Source organism: Protopterus annectens, chromosome 1.part1 (assembly GCF_019279795.1).
Source record: "Protopterus annectens isolate FY-2018-M chromosome 1.part1, PAN1.0, whole genome shotgun sequence".
NCBI classification, from domain to species: domain Eukaryota; kingdom Metazoa; phylum Chordata; order Ceratodontiformes; family Protopteridae; genus Protopterus; species Protopterus annectens.
The window spans coordinates 629,247,745-629,270,135 of NC_056726.1; the positions used below are offsets into that span (position 1 = coordinate 629,247,745).

The following is a 22,391-nucleotide window of genomic DNA, read 5'->3' on the forward strand; positions in this document are numbered from 1 at the left end:
CTTCAGCCTAATCTCTGTTGATGTTAGAGCTTTACCTAACCACTGACTGCAATTGATTGTGACCTTCACTGATCTATCCTGGGACTCAACATTTTCATTAAAAATAACTCTGCAATCTCCAATTCTAGTCCAGTACCTTTTCCTTACTAGCTGGAAGTCTATTTAGGTTGCAGGTTGACCACTCGTGTGTGACCTTGTGGCTGTCTGTATTGCTGAACCATGTGCTGGTCACCATCACACCTTTTGCCTGACAGAAGTCCAGAATAGCCTCTCCTTTTTTATTCTTTGTGCCCCATCTATGTGGACCCAGGCAGTCCTTATATCCTGTTCTGTCCTGATATGAGTATTCAGGTCCCCAGTTATCAACACCAACTCATGTTGTCCTGCTTTATCTAATAGGTCCTGCAACTGCTGCCTGAACGCACTTTTTTCCTTGCTATCACAACCATTCTGTAGGGTATAGGCTGAGGAGTCTGACTGACACGTGTCAGTCACTAATTCTGATGACATCCTTCACAGTCTTCAGAAGAGTCTTTTTCAGCACAATTGACATACCATTTCTAATTTGTCCTTCCTTACGTGACTTGCTGCACTGCCCTTCTACCCTGCCTGTGGGATACACAGGATGTCCAGTCTCCCCCTTATCATCATATCATCTACTTGCGTGCTGTATCCTGTCAGTGAAACCATATTCACCGTAGCAGTCCTTAGTTCATTGTTGGAAGATTAACTGGTTTTACGTCCAGCTTTTACTCAGAGTTAGCCAGATAAGCCCTGCTGGATAAATGTAAACCAGTTGTTTAATAGTTTATTGACCCAAGGCTAGGCCTTATAGTAGGCACAAACTGGGTAAAAGAGGTTCACAGACCCCTCTCACTGTTACCATATTTAACTGAAATGTGTTGTTCAGTCTGGTAAATGTAAAATAAAATATGCCAACATAAAAAAAGATGCAAAATCTTGGTGGTGTATTTGCCTTTAAAAAATGATCAAGTTTTTATGTAAAGTAGGCCAGATACACAACCCACTTATCAGTGGCAAATAGTCATGAAACTCAAATACAGACAAGTTTTACATAGATTAGCTAGCCATAACACAGTATGTAGTCTGTGATCTGTGATCTACTATCTGCCCTTGCATAAAGAAATTATGTTATGACAGTAAAATTTCAGTTTCTTATAGTATCATTAACATTTAGTAAGCAAGGTCATAGCACAACTGTTTAAAAAAACAAATAAAAAAAAAACATCAAATGGAAATAATACAGTTTAATTGCTTTTTTAATTTATCCAAGTCTTTAGGGTTTGATGGGAATGGATACTCTTTCTAAGTCAAAGTATGATTAAAGTTCATGAAATTAATATTGTTTTAATCTTTGATGCTAGCCAGCAGTGCTCTTTGCAGCACCCGCAATGTGCCCAATAATGACTCCTTCTGCAATTTGTAAGGAGATACATGTATCAGTCACATATCTAAGTATGACTGTAAATTTGTTTTTATAAGACCCATTTGCCCCTACTTCTACTGGAACTGTCTGAGTATCCTTCTTCCACACTGCCCCTGTTTCTGCCTGCAAATCCTGGTATTTCAGTATAGCACAGTTCATGCCCTTACAAACATGGGGGTTTAACAATCTCCTGAATAATATCATAGGAAGTATATTGGGTTCTACCACTATCAATGAACAAACTTTAGCAATTAAGATCAGTTAATAACTAGGATCAGCAATCCACCCTAGTCAACAAACACACAATTTAATTAGTTATTTAATTGTATGAACTCATAATTATTTTCCTTCATCTAGACTTGTACATGGTCTCTCTCCATTCATTCCAAATGGTCTTCAAGAATAACATTAAAGAATACAACTGGTTTCTGATTTTAATAACTTTCAATAATTTTTCTTGAGAGTGATATTGACTAGTAGCAATACAGCTCATTTTGTTAGCTTATAAGCACTCTTGTGCATTGGCAGAATGTGGTAATCTGCTGTGTGTGTCATATCTTCCCTTTCTAGTACATTCAGATTCTCATGTAAGCTCTAAGCACACCTGTACAGACTGTTCTCTTTTAATACCTGGTCTATAACTTGACAGGTGTAGTACACGTAAGTAGCTAGGTTACTCTTCATGAACTATAGTACACTGTTTCCTGCTATACTACTTTGAAAAAAAGAACCCCTTTATTTGTTATATCACGTGTAACATTGTCAAAGGATTTACAGTTTGGAGTTTTTGCGATTAATCTTTATGATTCTTACTTTCAGCCCGAGTAGTGCACCTGATTCTTTTGGCATAGTTGTTCTCTTGTTAAGAAAAATGCGTCCAATTAAACGGTCCCCCTCTTTGGATGGTTGCCATGTAACCGGATGCTGCAAGATAGGAAGATATTGACTTAATATTTTCAACAGGCATCAAGACATGTTATAAATCAATAATGATAAACTTACAGGATACGTGGACATTTCACAAGCATGCATATAATAGCTTGTTAGAACAGCATGCAATGACAGTTTGTCTTCATTTATAAGTCAGTAAATATAGGCTAGACAAAATGTTCAGTGATTTTTTTTGATAATCAACATTTAAAATGATAAAAGCACTATAACTTATTAATTTGCAGTTTGAAAGGTCATTTTGAAATATAAATTACAAATCTTTAAGTATAATTGGAAAATGAAAGAAACATTAATAAGTGTGTCATTTTTAAAAATCATCATCTAGAAAATGCACATGAAAACAATAAATGATGCATACTTTAGATTCAATTTAATCAAACATCTGTCAATGATAGGAGTTGATTTATATTCAGGAAGGAAAAAAGGCAGGAGAAAAAACAAAAATCAAAGCAGTCATTTTGACTTATACTGTCTAAGTCTACATATTTTTAGAAATTATTTCTTAAAGGTAGCTGACGAGTAATATTCATTTGTTACAGCACTGCTCTCTACATGTACATGGTACTCCTGTGAAAGGCTATCTAAACTATCTACCAGGATTTTTAAAATCATATATACATGAATAATAACAAAAAAAAAACTTATTTGTCTCTTGAGGTATTCTATGATTTTAAGAGCAATGAAGAAGCACTGGTCTGTGTAAGTGACAGAGTATTCACATGGAGGCTGTGGGAAATGAAAGCCATGTCAGTAGCAGCCAGCATCCCTAATTTACTTAGTATGACGTTAATGAGGTTACAAATGGCTGACTGCAACTTCCGAAGCTGAACACCATGATTCCTGCTTTTTTCATAGGAAAGAATTGTTGGTTAAGTTTCTGTATGTATGTCAGCAGAGACTTCTTTCTGAGGGTTCAGTGGCTCAGCATATGACAGGCCTTAGCAAGGACAGAATTCCATGAAATACAGAACATCTCAGAAGATCTTTCCCTCCTAGAAACAGTACTCCTGTGACACGTCCGGTCTCCATCTGGGATTCTTATTCCAGAAGGGCACTTAAAACATGCAGACATTACTATCTTTGAGAAAGGCAAGCAAATATTGCATCATCAGTGCTTTCTCCACTTGTTAGCACTCCCAACATCTAGGTAGCAAGTGGAACACAAGGTGACTGAGATGTAGTTATGGCTTTATATATTTGTGCCATAAAAGAGATACACAAGAAAATCATCTGTAAACTTGTCTATGTATTCTGTAATAGTTTTATAGATACATAAAACAAAATCTAAAATGATTGATATTATTTATTTATATTGAAAATTTATATTTCTTTGAGCCAGACTACATATGAAAAATGTGTATCTCGAGTTAGAATATTACCAGATAAATAAACAAAAAAATAAATAATAAACAGCATTTATAGCAATTAAATACAATGTAACCTACTTATCAATGTTATAAAGAAAGAATGATGATGAAAGAGGAAATCTCGTAAGACGGGAACACTCAGAATGTTGGAAATAAAATCAATTAAGTTCCAAAGGCTAGAGGAAAGAATGGGGGTTCCCATAAAATCTCTGTACTCAACTCAGAAAGCAAAGAGGTCAGGAGACTTTCAACTTCAAGAATGATTATATATTTTTTCCTCTGGATGCCTTACTACCACAGATTTGAACTTTCGTTGAAGATGCGGAAATGAATCAACATTGACATGAAAAGTGAAATCACCTCCCATGCAGAATTGGGATGAGGACATTGCACTATTGGTCAAGAAGTAGATATAATATTAATGAAATCTATATGAAAGTGAGAGTGGAAACAAATCATGAAAAACAATAATGTGGGTGTAACAGACAGAAACACAAAATACAAAGAGGGAGACATGTTTTGATGAAAAATCCTTGACCAAGAAATCATACTTGGCCTAAAATTCTGCAAAAAAGGATGAAACTTCTAATTCAGAGAATTACTGCAATGCCAAATTTAGGCATCGAGCCGCGGTGGTGCAGCAGTTGCATTGTCGCCTCGCAGCAAGAAGTTCTCCCGTTCGATTCTTGGCTGGAGCGCCTTCTGTGTGGAGTCTGCATGTCCTCCCCGCGGTCAAGTGGCGTTCGAAAGACATGCATGAATGGGTGTGCCTTCGTTGAAGGTTGGGCGTCGGGCTGGCACCTCTGCACCATAAAAAAAAAATCGACTGCCAATCATTAGCAGACTGGAATTCCGCTGTGGCGACCCTTAACCGGGAAAAGCCGAAAGAAAAACAACAACAACAACCAAATATTAGTTAATGAAATACAATGGTAGAGGCAAACTATGTACAAGCCAGTATCTTTACCTTTTGATAGGTAAGTTTTAGCAATATGGGATAGTGCTGTAACCCCTAAATTATCGACCATTTTTACGACTACTGTGCTCAGATTACTTGCACTGCATTTTGCTATTTCTGTTCCTGTATATAATAGGCTATATCTCCAAAATAGACTGATACTGTCTTATGAAATGTTTGCATACTGATAGCAGTGCAATTACCTGTGATCACCTGCAAAACAAACATAAATAATGTTCCTGGCTTCAAAGGTGAAAGCACAACTGCATATTAAATTTTAATAACAAAATCACTTCTAATGGAAAATCATTTTTAGTTATTTTTATGCTACACAATTTTAAAGATAATGTGAATTTCAGTTTTATACAAAAAATATATAACATTTTAAGATCATGGCACTATAAATCTGCTTTGGCATAGCATCTACAATTTTGTACTGTAGAAAACTGAGAGTTTCACTTTTATTTTAAAGTAAATAGTTAAATTCAGTTTGCCATTTCATATATGCTACATTCAACCCCTAATTTCAAATTAGATGCAAATGTCAATTTCTCTATAATGTTTTCATATTGTCTTAAAATGTGCTTAAGGGGAAAACATTTCTTATGTCACTACTGAAAATTCTATTCTTCTAAGACAGCTTAATGACATGACAAGTGATTTTATTGGGGAGGGGTGTATATATTTGAAGATGCAGTAAAACATGAGCATTAATCATTCAAGAAATGACTAGCAGGAACAAACCCTGTTTTCTAGAAGACCATGTCTTAACTCAGTATCATACCTCTCAACCTCTTACAGCAAGAAATCTAGACAAAGCCTGAGAAAATGGGGGGACAAAGGCCCAAAAATATGGGCACGTTTTAAATATTGCCCTTACAAGCTTAGAAAGCTGCTACAATTAACAAGATTTGTGTTAGCATGCATTTTCTGAAGGATATGAAGTCTGAAACTCAAATGCATGTCATTATTTAGTGACTTTAATCTTTAGATCATCCCAGTGATTTCTCAAAAAAAAAAAAAACATTTTTTTATGAGGAAAAGACCAAAAATATGAGGCAAAAATCTGGACATTCTGCAAAAATCTGTACAGTTGAGAGGTATGCTCAGCATACCTTTATTGTACAACTACTCTGCCTGACCATCCATAGAAGAAATACTTCCATGATCTTAAATGTTTCGAAAAGGCAATGGAATATCCTTAACACTTTAGAAGAAAGACAGTGACAGGACATGGTGGTGTATTTGCCTTTAAAAAATGATCAAGTTTAAAACAGCAGCTCTGTAACAAACATACAGTTGTTAAGAACTGTACGTATTACTAATAAGCTATGTAAGATTCCCTGCCTAAAATGTTTGAATTGTAAATATAGTATTAAAGCAACTTTATTCTTGCATTTTGTCATAAGGAAAATATTTAATTTTCATTTTTATGTAGACTGCAATAGCAGAAGTCTTATTCAAATGGCTGCATGCACAGTATGTTCAGAAACAGTATGTGGATAAAAACAAGAGGAAACTAAAGCATCACACGCCTAAATACACTAGAAATGAAAAAGTTAAATATCAGCAGCACATTTTATAACTATGTATTAACTACAGATGGCAGCACTTTTTTTAATTTCTGGTGCTAGAGATGTTAGCTCATAGCAAGCATTGTGGTGGCATCATCACGCAAATGGAATATGCCAGGGGTAGCTAGATCATGCTATTAAGGGTACACTTTCACCCAAACTGAAAGGCAGTGATTCCTTGAAACGTGTTTTAAATCATACATGCTTACCACTGACTTTATGTCTTTGTTCATTACAACTACGCATTTTACAGTTCTGTAAATCATGTTCGTTATGTCTCTAAATGCATACATAGAAAGGACATAAATTAACAGCTGTATATAATCTTTATATGTGAACGTTACATGCTAGATTGTATCACTCAATTGGTTTGGTGCCATTAGATTCTTTCAAACATTTGAGGATATGTTCAACATGTGATATGTGAAAACTGATTTTTGCACTTTTAACAGTGTTCTGAAATTTTGTATTTAATGAGTCAGCTTACATTCTTCAAACATTCCAATTCTTGCTTTAATGGTAAGGCTTAAAAGAAATGCAAGTGGCATGCTCAGATTCATAAAACTGCACAGTAAGACGCAGTATTTAACAGCTCGAGAATCTTAGAAATATAAAAAACTGAACTACAGTCTTCTCACATAAAAACATGCTAATCAATATCACTTTGATTATCATGACCATTAACAGGTTTAAAGTTCCACCTGTGATACAGCTGCTGGAATAGATCTTTGCAAAAGAAGCACACTATCCATAGTTATCACCCGATGAACTATACTGATTCAAAACCAATATTTACATTTTCTCTAGCAGCTCCATTATTTATAAGGAGCCATGTCTGCAAAGAGGAAAGCAAACCAGTATGCAAACTTTGGATACACTTTATGTTGTTTTAAGTTTTTTATAGTCTTAGAAATAACAATCAAGTTGCATAAAAATGTTCCTTTTAAGGATTCCACATTTTCATGCGATAGGAAGATGTGCCAAGAAATAGCAAATATGACCATATTGATCCCCATTGACCTTGTAGCCCCCATTGAATTGATAAACATATTTCTTACAAAATCATTAGACATTAACTGAAAAATAGCATTAAAACTAAGTAAACTGGAGGGTGGTGTATACCAAATGAACATACTAGACTTTGAGCCAAGATTGTAGCAGAAACAACTTTTGATCCTCAAATACAGTGACTGAATATAATATCTTGGAGTTGCCCTGGTGTTCCATACTATTAGAACACATCCCAAATACATCCACTGCACGGTATTATGCTTACTGTTGGTACAGAAAAAACATACAAGCTGTACTTGCAAATTCCTTGACCTGTCCAATACTCATCCAAGGCAAAGACTTAAATCTAAAAACTAAATCTAAACCTTTCACCACAATAAACAGGACATGCTGGAGGGATAGATTCCTGTCCCAGATACTTCCCATACTCTGGAACAAGCTACCCATCTATGTCAAGCAAAGTTCCTCATTAGCACTCTTCAAGAAAAATCCTGATGAGTGGATGGTAAATAGGAAATACACCTCGGGGATCACTTCTGTGGCTCTGCTCGACATGGGCACATGAAAATAACTTTCTTGGGTGGCGTAAGCCAGGGAAACTTGTTGGCTAGGCTTACTTAGGCTCTTGGGCCGATAGCCTAGTACCAACCTATGAACCTATTAAATCCATAGTTCTATGACCAGGATTGAATTTACATAGTTCCTTCAGAATTACAGGCATAATATATCAGACAGGGTCTCATTTCAGCTCCAAGGCACAGACTTTTCCAGGAAGGCAGAGGTATGTGATCCTTTTTATTACTGGAACACTTTTTACCACACTTTCTAATAATGGGGACCACTACTCCAGCATGCCAACCTAGAGGTACTAACTGACAATCTACAGGTACTAATCCTTCAATCCATGCAATACTGGAAAGTCATATAAACTAGCACACCCCAGAAACATCCATCACCTTAAATATTTTCATTAAGCATTTTCAGGTAGATCTCATCCACTTCTGTATTCTTGCTACATTAGAACTGTTCAATCAATGCAATGCTCTCATCTACAATAATGGATCCAATTCTTCCATAGAGGAAGACATCATTACTAGACTTAAGAGGTCTTCAATCTATTCCTTACAACGTTCAAAATATCCACACTTGAGGCCACATTTGCTAAGAACAGTTTGCACAATGTCCTTCCTCCCTTTCCTGAGTTATCAGATGGCACATTAGAGCCTTTTAGGCCACCTTAGATTTACTATCTATATTAATACCAAACTTCTCCCTGACTAAAATCTTTTCTTTGCAACTTCATTAGCCTCTGCCTTTCTGATCTGCTGCACCTGCCAAATGCAACACTCATCCCCCCAATTAGGAATGTATGCAAGGCTTTTACATTTAACTTGATGGCTTCACTCACTTCTGTTCACCAGTTGGTCCTGGGTAAATGCAATGACAATACCACCACCAGAATATAATTCTTTTTCCATCCCCTCAGCTAACCAGCTCTTGAATATGATTAATTTGGGCTCCATGCTCCCAACATCCATAGGCATATTAAAGTTCTTTCTGCAGTGGAATTTGAACTCATACAATTCAGAAGCATTGGCTATGCATTATCAGGACAAACTCTCAACACATGTGGCCACCCCAGGTCAGTCTATCCACCATGCTAGCTGTCTATCCCAATTCATTATGAAGTGGTGATCAGCTAATAGCTTGGTACCTCCTTTGATCTAAGTGTTTAGAACTAATGGCTTTGGGTCTGGTGACAAACTTTGAAGCATTACTCAACTTTTGCCTCATGGTGCTTTGTTACTAAGAACACGTATCAGCATCATTAGTTTTGAATGTGTTGCCTGTTATGAACACTCTGTAGCCAGGGCAGAAGTCAACAACATTTTACTGCATGAGTTCAAATTAGCAAACCTTTCTCTCAGCTGTATACTTCCAATTTTCTTCCTCTTTCCTAATGTGGACAGTAAAGTCTCCTAATAGAATTACTGAGTTAGTAACTAGGCCACGCCATGGTCTAGAAAGGAAAATGTGTCATATCCGCATGCACTCAACAGTTATTCTGAATATTTGGTCATTCCACATATTGTGGGCAATATATATATATATATATATATATATATATATATATATATATATATATATAAAATAGGGTACCACTACTTAATCTGTAATCCTGTTGGGAGACTTAGTTTCATAGGAGCATAGAACCATGGGACGTTACTAGGGTATCGACCCTGAGGTCATTTCAAGTCTAGCCATTTCATGCCAATGTAGTACCACAGATACTTAGTCAATACCCAGGATTGTATTTATTAATGACAACCCATGTCCAGCAGGGTTGTGGATGCTATCCCCGGTAAGAATTTAAGTGCACCACCCACTCGCCAGGTTCTTTTTGAACCGTGTCATAGAGCTGCTCTTCTTCACATGAACTGGCAGCCTATTGCAAAGATACGACAGAGGCTGGGAGACAAATCTGTACCTCCAGCAAGTCCTATTCAAGTTTCAGGCCATATTTACGTCCCTGGAATGGGTAGCTTTAGTCATGTTTGATTTATGGGTCTATATTATGATATTGAACGTTGAAATTATCGACAACCAAAACGCTGACACAAAAACATCAAATAACAACATAACCAAAATCCTAAAGTGCTGAAAATCAAAATATCGAACTGTCATAGTTGGCCAACATCACATCCTGGCTGCTGCTGAACAATAAAACAAAATTAAATAAACCTATACTTCACCTTCACTAAATGTAGTGAAAAACAATGTAAATAAGCACTTGTCACATATAGAAGGAAGTAAACTAGCCATAAATTTGTCAAAATGAACTTGTACATGTATTTGGTGCACGTGCATGTATTTCATGGATTCCGTTATACACTTAATGGTACTACGATTTATTTTAAAAGCATGGCTATCGCATGGCAATATATATATATATATATATATATATATGTGTGTGTGTGTGTGTGTGTGTGTATATATATATATATATATATATATATATATATATATATAAATATATGGTTTACTATCAAATTTTCGAATGTAACTCCGTCGACTGCACTTTTGTCGAACACGGAAAATCGAAAACCGTAATGTCGAGCACCAAAAGCCAACCTAGGAATGGGTTTTAACAAGGGTCGAGATAGGGGAGAGGTTTGTAGTTTGGCAATAGCAGTGAACACCTATTTCGACCCATGATAAAACCCATTCCTAGGTTGGCTTTTGGAGTTCAACATTACCATTTTCGATTTTCCTTGTTCGACAAAAGTGCAGTCGACGGAGTTACATTCAAAAATTTGATAGTAAACCATATATATATTTATAGCAAGGCTGTACTTTACCTTATATTTATATTAGAGTTCCACAACAGTTATAGACCGCTAAATTACAAACTTTTACTCAAATTATGGCATATTTTAACTTTACTCAATATAAAATCAACAACTTTTACATTCATTATGTTTAAATAACACTTGAAATTTACTGTGTTGTTTTAAATAACTTGGAATCATGCTTTACAACTAGTATGCAATGCCGCACTTACATACCACATCACTAAAGAGTGTGTTGCCAACTATAGCAATTCGGTATTTTGATTTTCAACATTTTAATATTTTGATTATGTTGCTGTTCAATGTTTTTCTGTTGGCATTTTGGTTGTTCGATATCGTAATATAAACCCTTGATTTACGGATATGCAGCAAATTCATTAGGTTTGGTTCAGAGATTGTTCTGTAAGCCAGGCATAAGTCTTCCCTAAGAAGTCTATACGATACTGAATATAGTGACAGGAACTTTAGTTGGTCTGTGTAAGGCATGTGCTGGAATCCCTTGATCTAGTTAGTTAGAAACCTCTGAGGTCTCTCCAATTGCTGCAGGTGCTTTGTACAGTACATGCCGAAAGGAGAGGTATACTCAATTATGGACCTGATTAGTGACGAGTATAGAGGGGTTATAACCTCCTTTGCTATAGAGGCAATGCCTTTGCTAATCAAGTGTGCGCAAAATGCCTTCCTTACTACAGTAGATACATGGTGGTCAAATTAAGGTCACAGTCTATTTGTGATCCCAGATCTCTCACCATTTCATGGATACATACGGTATTACTGTTAATATGGCAGTGTGTAGGGACATTATTTTTACCGAAGGAAATGATGATGGATTTCTTTGCATTCAGTTTGAGACCATGACTAAGACCCTCTTGAGGTATACTGACATCATTTGAGAATTCGATAATGGCACCCAGTTTGCAGTTGTCCACAAACTTGGTCAGCTGCAGCCTCTTAGTTTTGGCCTGAATTTCTCAGAAGTATATATTAAACAGTAGGGGGCCCAGTACTGACCCCTGTGGCACCCCGCTGGTGACGGGGTCTGCTGGTTGATGTGGAATCACCTACTTTGATATTGTTGTAACTGGTTTGTGAGCTAGTTGGCAACCCATCTTACAGCAATGGGGTTTACATTCAGTTTGTTAAGTTTATTGGTAATGCCTGAGTGTGGGACTGTGTCAAAGGCCTTTGCCAAGTCGAGGTATGCTGTGTGCACAGATTTGTCCTTGTCAGTGGCTCTGGTCACATTTTTGAAGAAATCCGCCAGATTTAACAGGCAGGATTTGCCCTTGACAAAGCTGAATTGGGTCAGATCTAGAGTTTGGAGGTCACCTATGTCTTTATTTATGAGGTCCATGATGATATGTTCCATGGCTTTACAGATGAGGCTGGTCAAATTTATGGGTCTGTAATTCCCTGGTCTGTTGATAAGCCACCTTTGTAGAGGGGCATAACTGTTGCTATTCTCCATTCTGCAGGAACAAAGCCAGTGGTTAGGCTGTGATTGAATAGGGTACTTAATGGTGATGCTAGTTCATGTTTTAGTTTGTTTAGAAGACAGCCTAGGATGCTGTCTGGTCCAACAGAGGATGTGTTTTTTGCATTAGACAAGGCTTTAATGACCTGCTCTTTTGATATGTAAGGTGGGGGAAAGTTGGGGGCAAGGTTTGTGATAAGTTTGGAGGGGATAAGGGAGTGACATTTTCACCAAATCTGTCCACTAGCAGGTTTGCTATCTCTGCGGGATCAGTATGTGTAATACCATTAGTCACTAGTTCAGTGCATGCTTAGGTCCTACCTTTTAGGCTACATACATATGGGTAAAAGGCCTTATGATTATCCTTGGCTGTGATTGCTAAGTTTTTTCTCAAAGTTATCCTTACAGGATTTGACATGTTGGCTTATTTGCCTGTTGAAGCTTAGGAGGATGTGTTTCGATTCTTGGGGCCTCGCCTTAGTTTTCTTACACAGCAACATTTTGCACTTGTTCATAGGTTCATGTTGTAAAGTTTGCTCATGCTGGATGTCCACCAGGGCAGTTTTTTTTACTTGGGGCTCTGGCTTTGATTCTCTCTGGAACAGCTGAGTCTAAGCATGTATCCAAGTGATTGTACAGGGCTTTAGTGTAAACGTTGGTGTACTTACCACTTCCAGCTGGGGTGGGGCTTGAAATGCATTTACACCTTCCTCTAGGAGGGTATAGCTTGCTATGGTGAAGTTTTTTTGCCCTTTGTGAGTTTTAGTGTTAGTGCCAGTTCGAAGGCAACTAATTTGGGGTTAAATTTAACTAATAAGGTTCAGACAGTTGCTGTGGTGCATCTGTTTGCCAGAGGACCAGATCTAATATATTTGCTTCTCTTGCTGGGGTTTGAATGATTTGTTCCAGGGGATTTGAGTTATCAAAGTCAAGGAACTTTTGTGCTACTGAGTTAAGCTAGAGTAGGTTTCGCAGTTGATGGTGGGATAATTGAAATCCCCATGACCAGAGTGTTTTGCAATATTTGGATTGACTCCAGTTTGTTCAGGAAGGCCTTGTGCACATCATGGTCCATGCAGGGGGATCTATAATGAGCTATGACTAGAATGGGGGTCTTACCCACAGTAATCTGGACTTGCATAACTCCATGAAGTTGTCCAGTATAACTAATTGGGAGGTGAATTTATCTCTAATGCAGATAGAAACACCTCTCCTTTGGTTTTCATGTTTGTTTTGCAGTCTGAAGGTGTGGAAGGCATTATAGCCTTGCAAGGCCAGGGTAACTGAGGCCTTGAACCAGGTTTCTGTGACTGCACAGACATCTACATCCTCCAGTGATAGAAGTGCTTCCAGGGTGTGCAGTTTTTGGTTTAAGCTTGTAGCGTTTAGCAGCATAACCCTTATTTTGTTGGCTGAGAATTTTCATTTTGCCAATTTTGTTTTGCCAAAAAAAGGCACTACTGGGGATGCAAGAGCCTTTGCCAGCAGCAGAAAGCTTTGTGGTGCCAGGTGTTAAATGTGTCTGGCAAAGCAGTGGGGTTTGTCAATCATGTCATACCATGCTGATAAAAACTGGGTCCCCTTTGAATGACACCAAAAACTAAAACTGATCATTTTTTGTTTATACCTTGGCATCATTCTAGGTGAGGGTGGCATGCTGCTCAAGGCTAGGGACATACCTGCCTGGGACACATACTCAGAGAGCTCATGCCTCTCTTCATATAGTCCAGTGAGGTACAGCTCAGTTTGTTCAGTCCATCATGAGCTATGACATAGTCATGATGGTACTTATTTCTGAGAGACCTAAGTGTATGCATGATCTGACGAATCCTGGCACCAGACAGGCAGCTGACCATGATTTTCTCTTTATCTAACTTGGTGAGTTGGACATCCATGTGTCCCACTATGGAGTCTCCAATGACAAGAAAATGTGGTTTTTGAGGGTTACACGGTACACCTTAAGGTAGGTGAGATACTGGTGTTGCAGTGTGTCTTGGGTGCTGTGGGAACTGTGTTAGTTGTAGCAGTCTTTTGTTTTGGAGGTCTTTGGTGTTTCTGTAATTTTTTTGAGAGACCCTCCACTTATGTTGATCTATGCGTTGGATGCATACTATGTGTATGAGTACTGGTGAGTGAGTTGACAATCTCTTCAGTGTTACTGTTTTGAGTTCAAGAGAGCAGGTATTCAAGATTCTTGGTTTAGATACATCTCTCACACTCTGTACTAGAGTAAGTTATTAGTATAGGGCTATCAGTGTACATAAGGCAGTTGCTACACTGCCTCAGGAGACCCAAGTCAGCAAGTTTGGCAGAAGAAACAAGAGTAGACCAACTGCCCATAATTCTAGGTTTGAAGAACTGTTATCACAAAGTGGGTGCTATCAGGACTGATCTAGGGGGTGCTCTGTAGATGGGTATTTCTGATGGGGTTTTTGGCTCCTGGTTTAATAAGTAACAGCTGACTAGTAATACTTCTTAGATCAGAGACGTACTAAAGATAAGGGCTACACTAATGTACTAGAGCTGTATCTAAGGGAAAAATTGTTAAAATTATCTGTCCTGCTATGGCGCACAATTGCACTGCAGTGCGTGATGCTGTGTGGCGCACAAACAAGCAGAAACCAGCTCAAACACAGAGTTTAAAGACTGTATATATATTAGCACTGAACATCCGTTTATTAAAATAATAAAATGCTAACAATACATTACTTCACAAAAGTTACAAGAGTTAAGCGCTTTCATCTACCCTGTGTAGACTTCATCAGAACTGTTCATTATTGCCTCAAAGGGCTTAAATACAAACATTACCCAATCTCATGCTTCAACTAATTACAATGAAATACAATGATTAAATACAATAATTAAAATGGGTTAAAATTTAAAGTACTCAGTGCTTATTTCCTTGTCAATTGCCTTCTCTATATAAAGAAACATATCAACTCTATTAAACTTCCTACAATCATACTAATACTGTCAAATGTGTAGAGAAATAATTGACAGCCACATAAAAAAGATAAGTAGAATAAAATAACATGAAGTAATATGAAATAATACAGACCAACCTTCCGTTTACTGTGTTAAAAATGCATGCCTTTCAACTATCTCATCAATCCCCTATTTTCCAATATAGACTTGATAGAGATAGTTTTGTTAAGTCCTGGATGAACAGAAGCATTAAGTTTTATCTGCCACCTAGTTTCCTTTTCTCCACGTTTATACTTTATACTTCCCCCTCTGGGGTTCGCTTTTACACTTTCAAGTATACCAAAATTAAAGGAATCATAGTGGTTATTGCCATTAAGATGTCTCCATAAAGCATTTTTTGTGTCCTGTTTTTTATTTTATAACAATGGTCATAGATTCTATTTCTAAGACATCTATCGGTCTTTCCCACATAAAAACAGGGGCATTTAGTGCACTTAGCTAGATAGACTATGTGGGATGTTCTACAATTACCTTTTTGAAACCTAACTTCAGTTCTGTTAACATCTTCCAAAGTTAGGGAAGGAACCTTAATAATCAGACCACACTGATTACAATTCCCACATTTTGTAGTACCTAACAAATTACTATTAGAGTTAACATTCATAATTTTCTTTTCTAGTTTCATTTTTAAATTACTACCATTTCTAGATACAAATTTTGGTACCTCCCCCACTGTCTTAAATACACTATTATCGGTTTTCAAAATATTCCAGTTATTTTCTATTATTTTCTTTATGTCCCTGACTGAGGGGGCGTATTTTAAAATACATGCCCTAGTAAATTCATTAAAATTCATATCATCATTATTCATGTTTGCCCCTTTCGTTTTATTCGTGCCTGCCCCAAGGATGGGTTTGTATTTTTCCCCCATTCTTTTTTTACATATTCCTTAATATCGAATATCATCTCTGTGGGGTAACCTCTATTCTTGAACATATTCCCTATAACATCCAGTTCTGTAACCATGTCAAAAAAAATCTGATGTCATTCTAGCAGCCCTTACACACTGACCTTTAATTATACTTCTTTTCTGACTTCTAGGATGGCAGCTAGAATACTCTAGATAGGCATTATTAAAGGTATCTTTCCTATAAATATTAGATTTAAATCTACCATTTTCCACAGTAATGCGGGTGTCCAAGTAAGATATGGACTTCTGATCAACACTAAATGTGAATTTTAAATAGTCACACCTTGTATTTAAATACGTTTTAAAATCATTAAGTGTGCTCTCATTTCCTTTCCAAATTAAAAACACATCATCCAAGAACCTCAAATAACATGAAATGTTGTCGTTCCAATCTGATAGTAAAATGTGTTCCATTTCCCAGTCTAATAAAAATAAATTGGCAAAGATGGGGGCACAAGCCGCCCCTATAGATACCCCTTTGCTTTGTCTGTAGTATTCGCCTTCAAATAAGATGTAGTTATGTATCAAAACTACTTCCATAAATTCCATAATAAGGGATATTTTGTCCCAAGTCAAACACCCATATTTTTCATTACTGTGGTTGAATCTGTTTAACCCTTCCTCCTGGGGTATACTTGAAAAAAGATCCACTACATCTATAGTCACTAAAAATATATCAGTTGTGACAAGTTCTGGTACTAATCTTCCTAGGAAATCCCATGAATCTATAACTATATGCTTTATTCTATTATATATGGGTTTCAACCAGCTATCAATCACTTTACCAAAAGGAAAGGTTTTAGATCTATTACCAGATATAATGGGACGAAATGGAGGATCATTTATGGTCTTATGTACCTTAGGTATACCCACTATGGTACTGATAATGGGTTGTTCTTCTTTCAAAAAATTATACATATCCACATTGATCCTTTCATCCAAAAGTAATTCTTCCAAAAATAAATCAATTTTATGGTACCCAATATTTACTTCGTTGATGGATGATATATCATAATTCTCTGAATTCAACAAAATACTATTAATTTTATTCACATATTCAGTTGTGTCATAAATAACAGCACCCCCTCCCTTATCGGGTTTCATAATTCTTATCCTTTTGTTGGCCTGAATTTGTCTTAAAAGTTTAAATTCATTGTATTTTAAATTGTATTTATTTTTGAAAAATTTTCTTTTATTCCCATATTCATATATCTCATCTATTACAACTTTCTCAAAAGTGGCCAACGTATGATTCATTGGGGGTGTAAAAGTACTTTTCTTTTTAAACTTATTCGACTGAATAGTATTTTTTCCTTCAAAATATACAGCTAAATTCAATTTTCTTAAATATTTTTTAAAATCAACAATATAATCTACAATATTAATTCCATCATTAGGAACGTATTTCGATCCTTTGGATAATAATTTAAAAAAATCATCATTCAATACAGTTTGTGTATAATTGAAAATACTGAATTCTCCTAGGCTGTAATGTATATCATTATGTTTAATTATACCTAATTTCTCTTCCAATTGTTTCTGTTCCTGTTGTCTAATACATTTTCTCATGAGTTTGTTTCCCACTTTCCCTGACCTCTGAATCGCTCCCTGTTTGGGGCCTGCCAGTTTTTGCCGCCCCCTAAAAAATCAGAATTAAAATCATTCCTTCCTTGTCTTCCTTTTTTATATTTATTAAAATAAAATTCTTGTTCTGTATCACCCTTGTCGTTCCCATTAGTTTCATTCGTTTTAGTTTCCCACCTATACGCCTCGCTCCTTTCGTACTGTAACATGTCCCTTTTCAATTTCTTACATTTCCTGTCATATTGTTTGCTTATTTGATTCTCCACCCATATGTATTGTGCAAACTTTAAAATTGTGATTTTAAAACGTATTTAAATAGAAGGTGTGACTATTTAAAATTCACATTTAGTGTTGATCAGAAGTCCATATCTTACTTGGACACCCGTATTACTGTGGAAAATGGTAGATTTAAATCTAATATTTATAGGAAAGATACCTTTAGTAATGCCTATCTAGAGTATTCTAGCTGCCATCCTAGAAGTCAGAAAAGAAGTATAATTAAAGGTCAGTGTATAAGGGTTGCTAGAATGACATCGGATTTTTTTGACATGGTTACGGAACTGGATGTTATAGGGAATATGTTCAAGAATAGAGGTTACCCCACTGAGATGATATTCGATATTAAGGAATATGTAAAAAAAGAATGGGGGAAAAAATACAAACCCATCCTTGGGGCAGGCACGATTAAAACGAAAGGGGCAAACATGAATAATGATGATATGAATTTTAATGAATTTACTAGGGCATGTATTTTAAAATACGCCCCCTCAGTCAGGGACATAAAGAAAATAATAGAAAATAACTGGAATATTTTGAAAACCGATAATAGTGTATTTAAGACAGTGGGGGAGGTACCAAAATTTGTTATCTAGAAATGGTAGTAATTTAAAAATGAAACTAGAAAAGAAAATTATGAATGTTAACTCTAATAGTAATTTGTTAGGTACTACAAAATGTGGGAATTGTAATCAGTGTGGTCTGATTATTAAGGTTCCTTCCCTAACTTTGGAAGATGTTAACAGAACTGAAGTTAGGTTTCAAAAAGGTAATTGCAGAACATCCCACATAGTCTATCTAGCTAAGTGCACTAAATGCCCCTGTTTTTATTTGGGGAAGACCGATAGATGTCTTAGAAATAGAATATATGACCATTGTTATAAAATAAAAAAACAGGACACAAAAAATGCTTTATGGAGACATCTTAATGGCAATAAACACTGTGATTCCTTTAATTTTGGTATACTTGAAAGTGTAAAAGCGAACCCCAGAGGGGGAAGTATAAACTTGGAGAAAAGGAAACTAGGTGGCAGATAAAACTTAATGCTTCTGTTCATCCAGGACTTAACAAAACTATCTCTATCAAGCCTATATTGGAAAATAGGGGATAGATAAGATAGTTGAAAGGCATACATTTTTAACACAGTAAACGGAAGGTTGGTCTGTATTATTTCATATTACTTCATGTTATTTTATTCTATTTATCTTTTTTATGTGGCTGTCAAGTATTTCTCTACACATTTGACAGTATTAGCATGATTGTAGGAAGTTTAATAGAGTTGATATGTTTCTTTATTTAGAGAAGGCAATTGACAAGGAAATAAGCACTGAGCACTTTAAATTTTAACCCATTTTAATTATTGCATTTAATCATTGTATTTCATTGTAATTAGTTGAAGCATGAGATTGGGTAATGTTTGTATTTAAGCCCTTTGAGGCAATAATGAACAGTTCTGATGAAGTCTACACAGGGTAGATGAAAGCGCTTAACTCTTGTAACTCTTATGAAGTAATGTATTTTTAGCATTTTATTATTTTAATAAACGGATTTACTGGAAATCGGTTGGTGTTCAGTGCTAATATATATACAGTCTGGGAGCGGACATTGGTGTTATCTTGTTATACTGTTGACCGTCGCAGGCAGACTTATTTTCTACAGAGTTTAAAGACTTATAGGTTCATAGGTAAGTACTAGGTTCATAGGTAAGTACTAGATAATGAGCCTTCAGACAATTTCAAGCCCAGCCAAAAAGCCCTATTCAAAAGTTCAAACAGGAACAAAAGAAACAATGAAATCCAAAGTGGAGCAAATGCAGGCAGGAAATAGTAAATCCATACAGTTTATTTAGAGGAATAAGCACTTTCATCCCAAACAGTTAATTTAACAGGAAGTTCATCAGAAACAGTATAGATTCATCCTACGCCAAATTTATGTAAGTAAAAGATGACGTCATATCCTGTCTTGGAGCCCAAATGTATAAACACACCCCCTAATATAAATATATGAATATGCATATAAACACTATGTTAGTATCAAGAAATTACAAATGTATAAATAAAAAACACTCAATTATGCACAAAAGACATAAAAGCAATATAAAAAAAGCAATGTAAAATATGAAAGAATTAGACAGTTTTAAAAAATACAAACATAATTACTACAAAAACTATCTTTTGAGAGCTTTCACTTTAAAAAGACTATAGATGGAGAGACTTTCATTTAAACCGGGCCAGTATATGGAATTCAGGCACATTTGCCATATTAATTCCATTTTTTCCAAAAAATAGGACCATGCACCACCTCTTTTTGATACAGATACAACTTCTAAAACAATACATTTAAATGTGTCCTGGATTTAATGTGGCATGCCTTCCTAGTGCATTCACTTCACAATAATCTTTAATATTTCTCAGATGTTCCTCAATCCTGTTTTTGAGTTTACGTTCTGTCTTCCCCACACAAAAACATAAACAGTTAAAACATAAAGCACAATAAACTAATTTCTCACTGTTACAACAGCATTTACGGGGTATCTTCACCTTCATATTATTGATTGTAAATGTGTTTCCTTCAAAGATATAGGGACAAAATTTACACCTACCACATTTATACATGTATCCCCCAGTAAACAGAAGGTGCTGATGCCCAAAGAGGTTTTTTTAAATTACAGCCTCTTCTAAATACACATGTGGGTCTATCCCCTACAAGCTCCCTAAGATCCCTGTCACCACTTAATAACTTCCAGTTTTTTTTGCAAAATCATCTTAGTATAAAATGCATCATTTGAAAATGTAGTGGTGAAACTGGAATGGAAGTTCTGTTGAGGCACATGTGTCGGGATATTCAAATCCAATCCACTTACAGCTGTTGGGCACTGTACAGAACCAGCAATGGTAGTATCTGTAACAGTAGATCTGGTTATATTCTGATTAGAAGTAGGATTTAAGATCGGTAGAAAGTACCCATTACGCCTCTTATCCATAACTTCCCCCATCAACTTATCTATTAAATTATTAGGGTACCCACTCATAGAAAACATGTCCTTCAAATTCAAACATTCATTCTCAAATGACTCCCACAAGATCACCATACGAGCTGCCCTTACAAATTGGCCTTTAACCACGGCCCATTTTTGTGAGAAAGGGTGATTACTACTATTGTGGAGGAAGCTATTGGAATATGTTTTTTTACGATAAATTTCTGCTGGGAACCTGTAATTTATATTGTCTTTCTTCAGTAAAATGTCCAAGTATGGAATTTCAATATCACTAATGGTGTGTGTGAAATTCAAGAATCAGGTCATGTTATTAACATAGTGCAAGAATAGTTCAACCTGATCCCTTGGTCCCTTCCACAAAATAAATATATCATCAAGGAAATGGGTATCTGTATGGCAAAAAGGAAAGAATGGTGACTCCTTTAAAAATCGCCTTTCCCATTCCAGCATCACTATATTGCCATAAAGGCCCCACAATATGAACCCATTGCCATCCCTAGGGTCTGGAGGTAGTATTCTTTCTCAAAAAGGATAAAATTACTTTAAGTACCATATCCAGGAGTTGCTCATACATATTAATTTTTTGTTGTGGAATTGTCTTCAGATGTAGGTAATTACAGAACCATTGTTCCCCTATTTCATGGGGTATAACTGTATAAAAATCCACCACATCAACTATCAGTAAAAATTCATTATCGTGTATTATATTATTAATTTTTCTTAAAAAATACCAGGAATCAACACACAAATGGGGTTCTCCCATTAGATATATTTTTAATTGCATTTCTAGGAATTTTGCCAGTGGGTGTGTTATTAAACCCTGGCATCCACTATAGGTCGCACTGGGGGCTGGTATATGCTCTTATGTAATTTAGGTACCCCAAAATAACAGGGGTTATGGGGAATTCTACTGACAAAAAGTGTAGATCATTGATGGTTATTAAACTGTCGATAAAGAGGTCCTGAATAAATCCATGTATTTTTCTATACATGCCATTCATTTCATTTAATGAACTCCTGTTATAAGTGGGGGTATTCAGGATCAACCTCATTTTCTTGATGTAATCATCCTTATTCATGATGACCACACCACCCCCTTTATCCGGTTTCATAATTCTAGTCCCCACAGAATGCTTAAGAAATTCTAATTCATCTATTTCATCATTACTCAGATTGCACTTTTGTCTCCTATTATTATTGTTTGTACACAGCATTCTTATATCCAATTCACAAACCTTTTCAGAAATCTCTAAAGCCAGGTGAACGGGGGGGATTAAAAGTACTACAGACTCTAAAGGGGTCACGAACCTGCTCAACATTACAAAAAATAAAACTGAAGTTAAGCTTCCTCACATATTTCTGCACTAAATTCACAGATTTACTTGGAATAAAGGTAAAACCTTTAGCAAGTAGGTCACAAGCAGTAACATTCAATATTAAATCAGAAAAGTTAGACACTTTAAAGTCCTTAGTACTGTTTAATTCAATAGACACAGGTGGTAGAA

The 22,391-nt window shown here is 36.1% G+C and overlaps 1 protein-coding gene across 21 annotated transcripts in view; it reads right to left on the reverse strand.

Moving 5' to 3' along the window:
• LOC122806573 (regulating synaptic membrane exocytosis protein 1-like) overlaps window positions 1-22,391 on the reverse strand; it is a 3,343,889-nt gene that overhangs the window by 1,450,757 nt on the left and 1,870,741 nt on the right. For all 21 annotated transcript variants that reach the window (XM_044077123.1, XM_044077214.1, XM_044077165.1 and 18 more), the window contains one exon: window positions 2,261-2,371. In XM_044077123.1, the coding sequence (XP_043933058.1) occupies window positions 2,261-2,371 (111 nt within the window). The remainder of the gene's footprint in view (window positions 1-2,260; window positions 2,372-22,391) is intronic.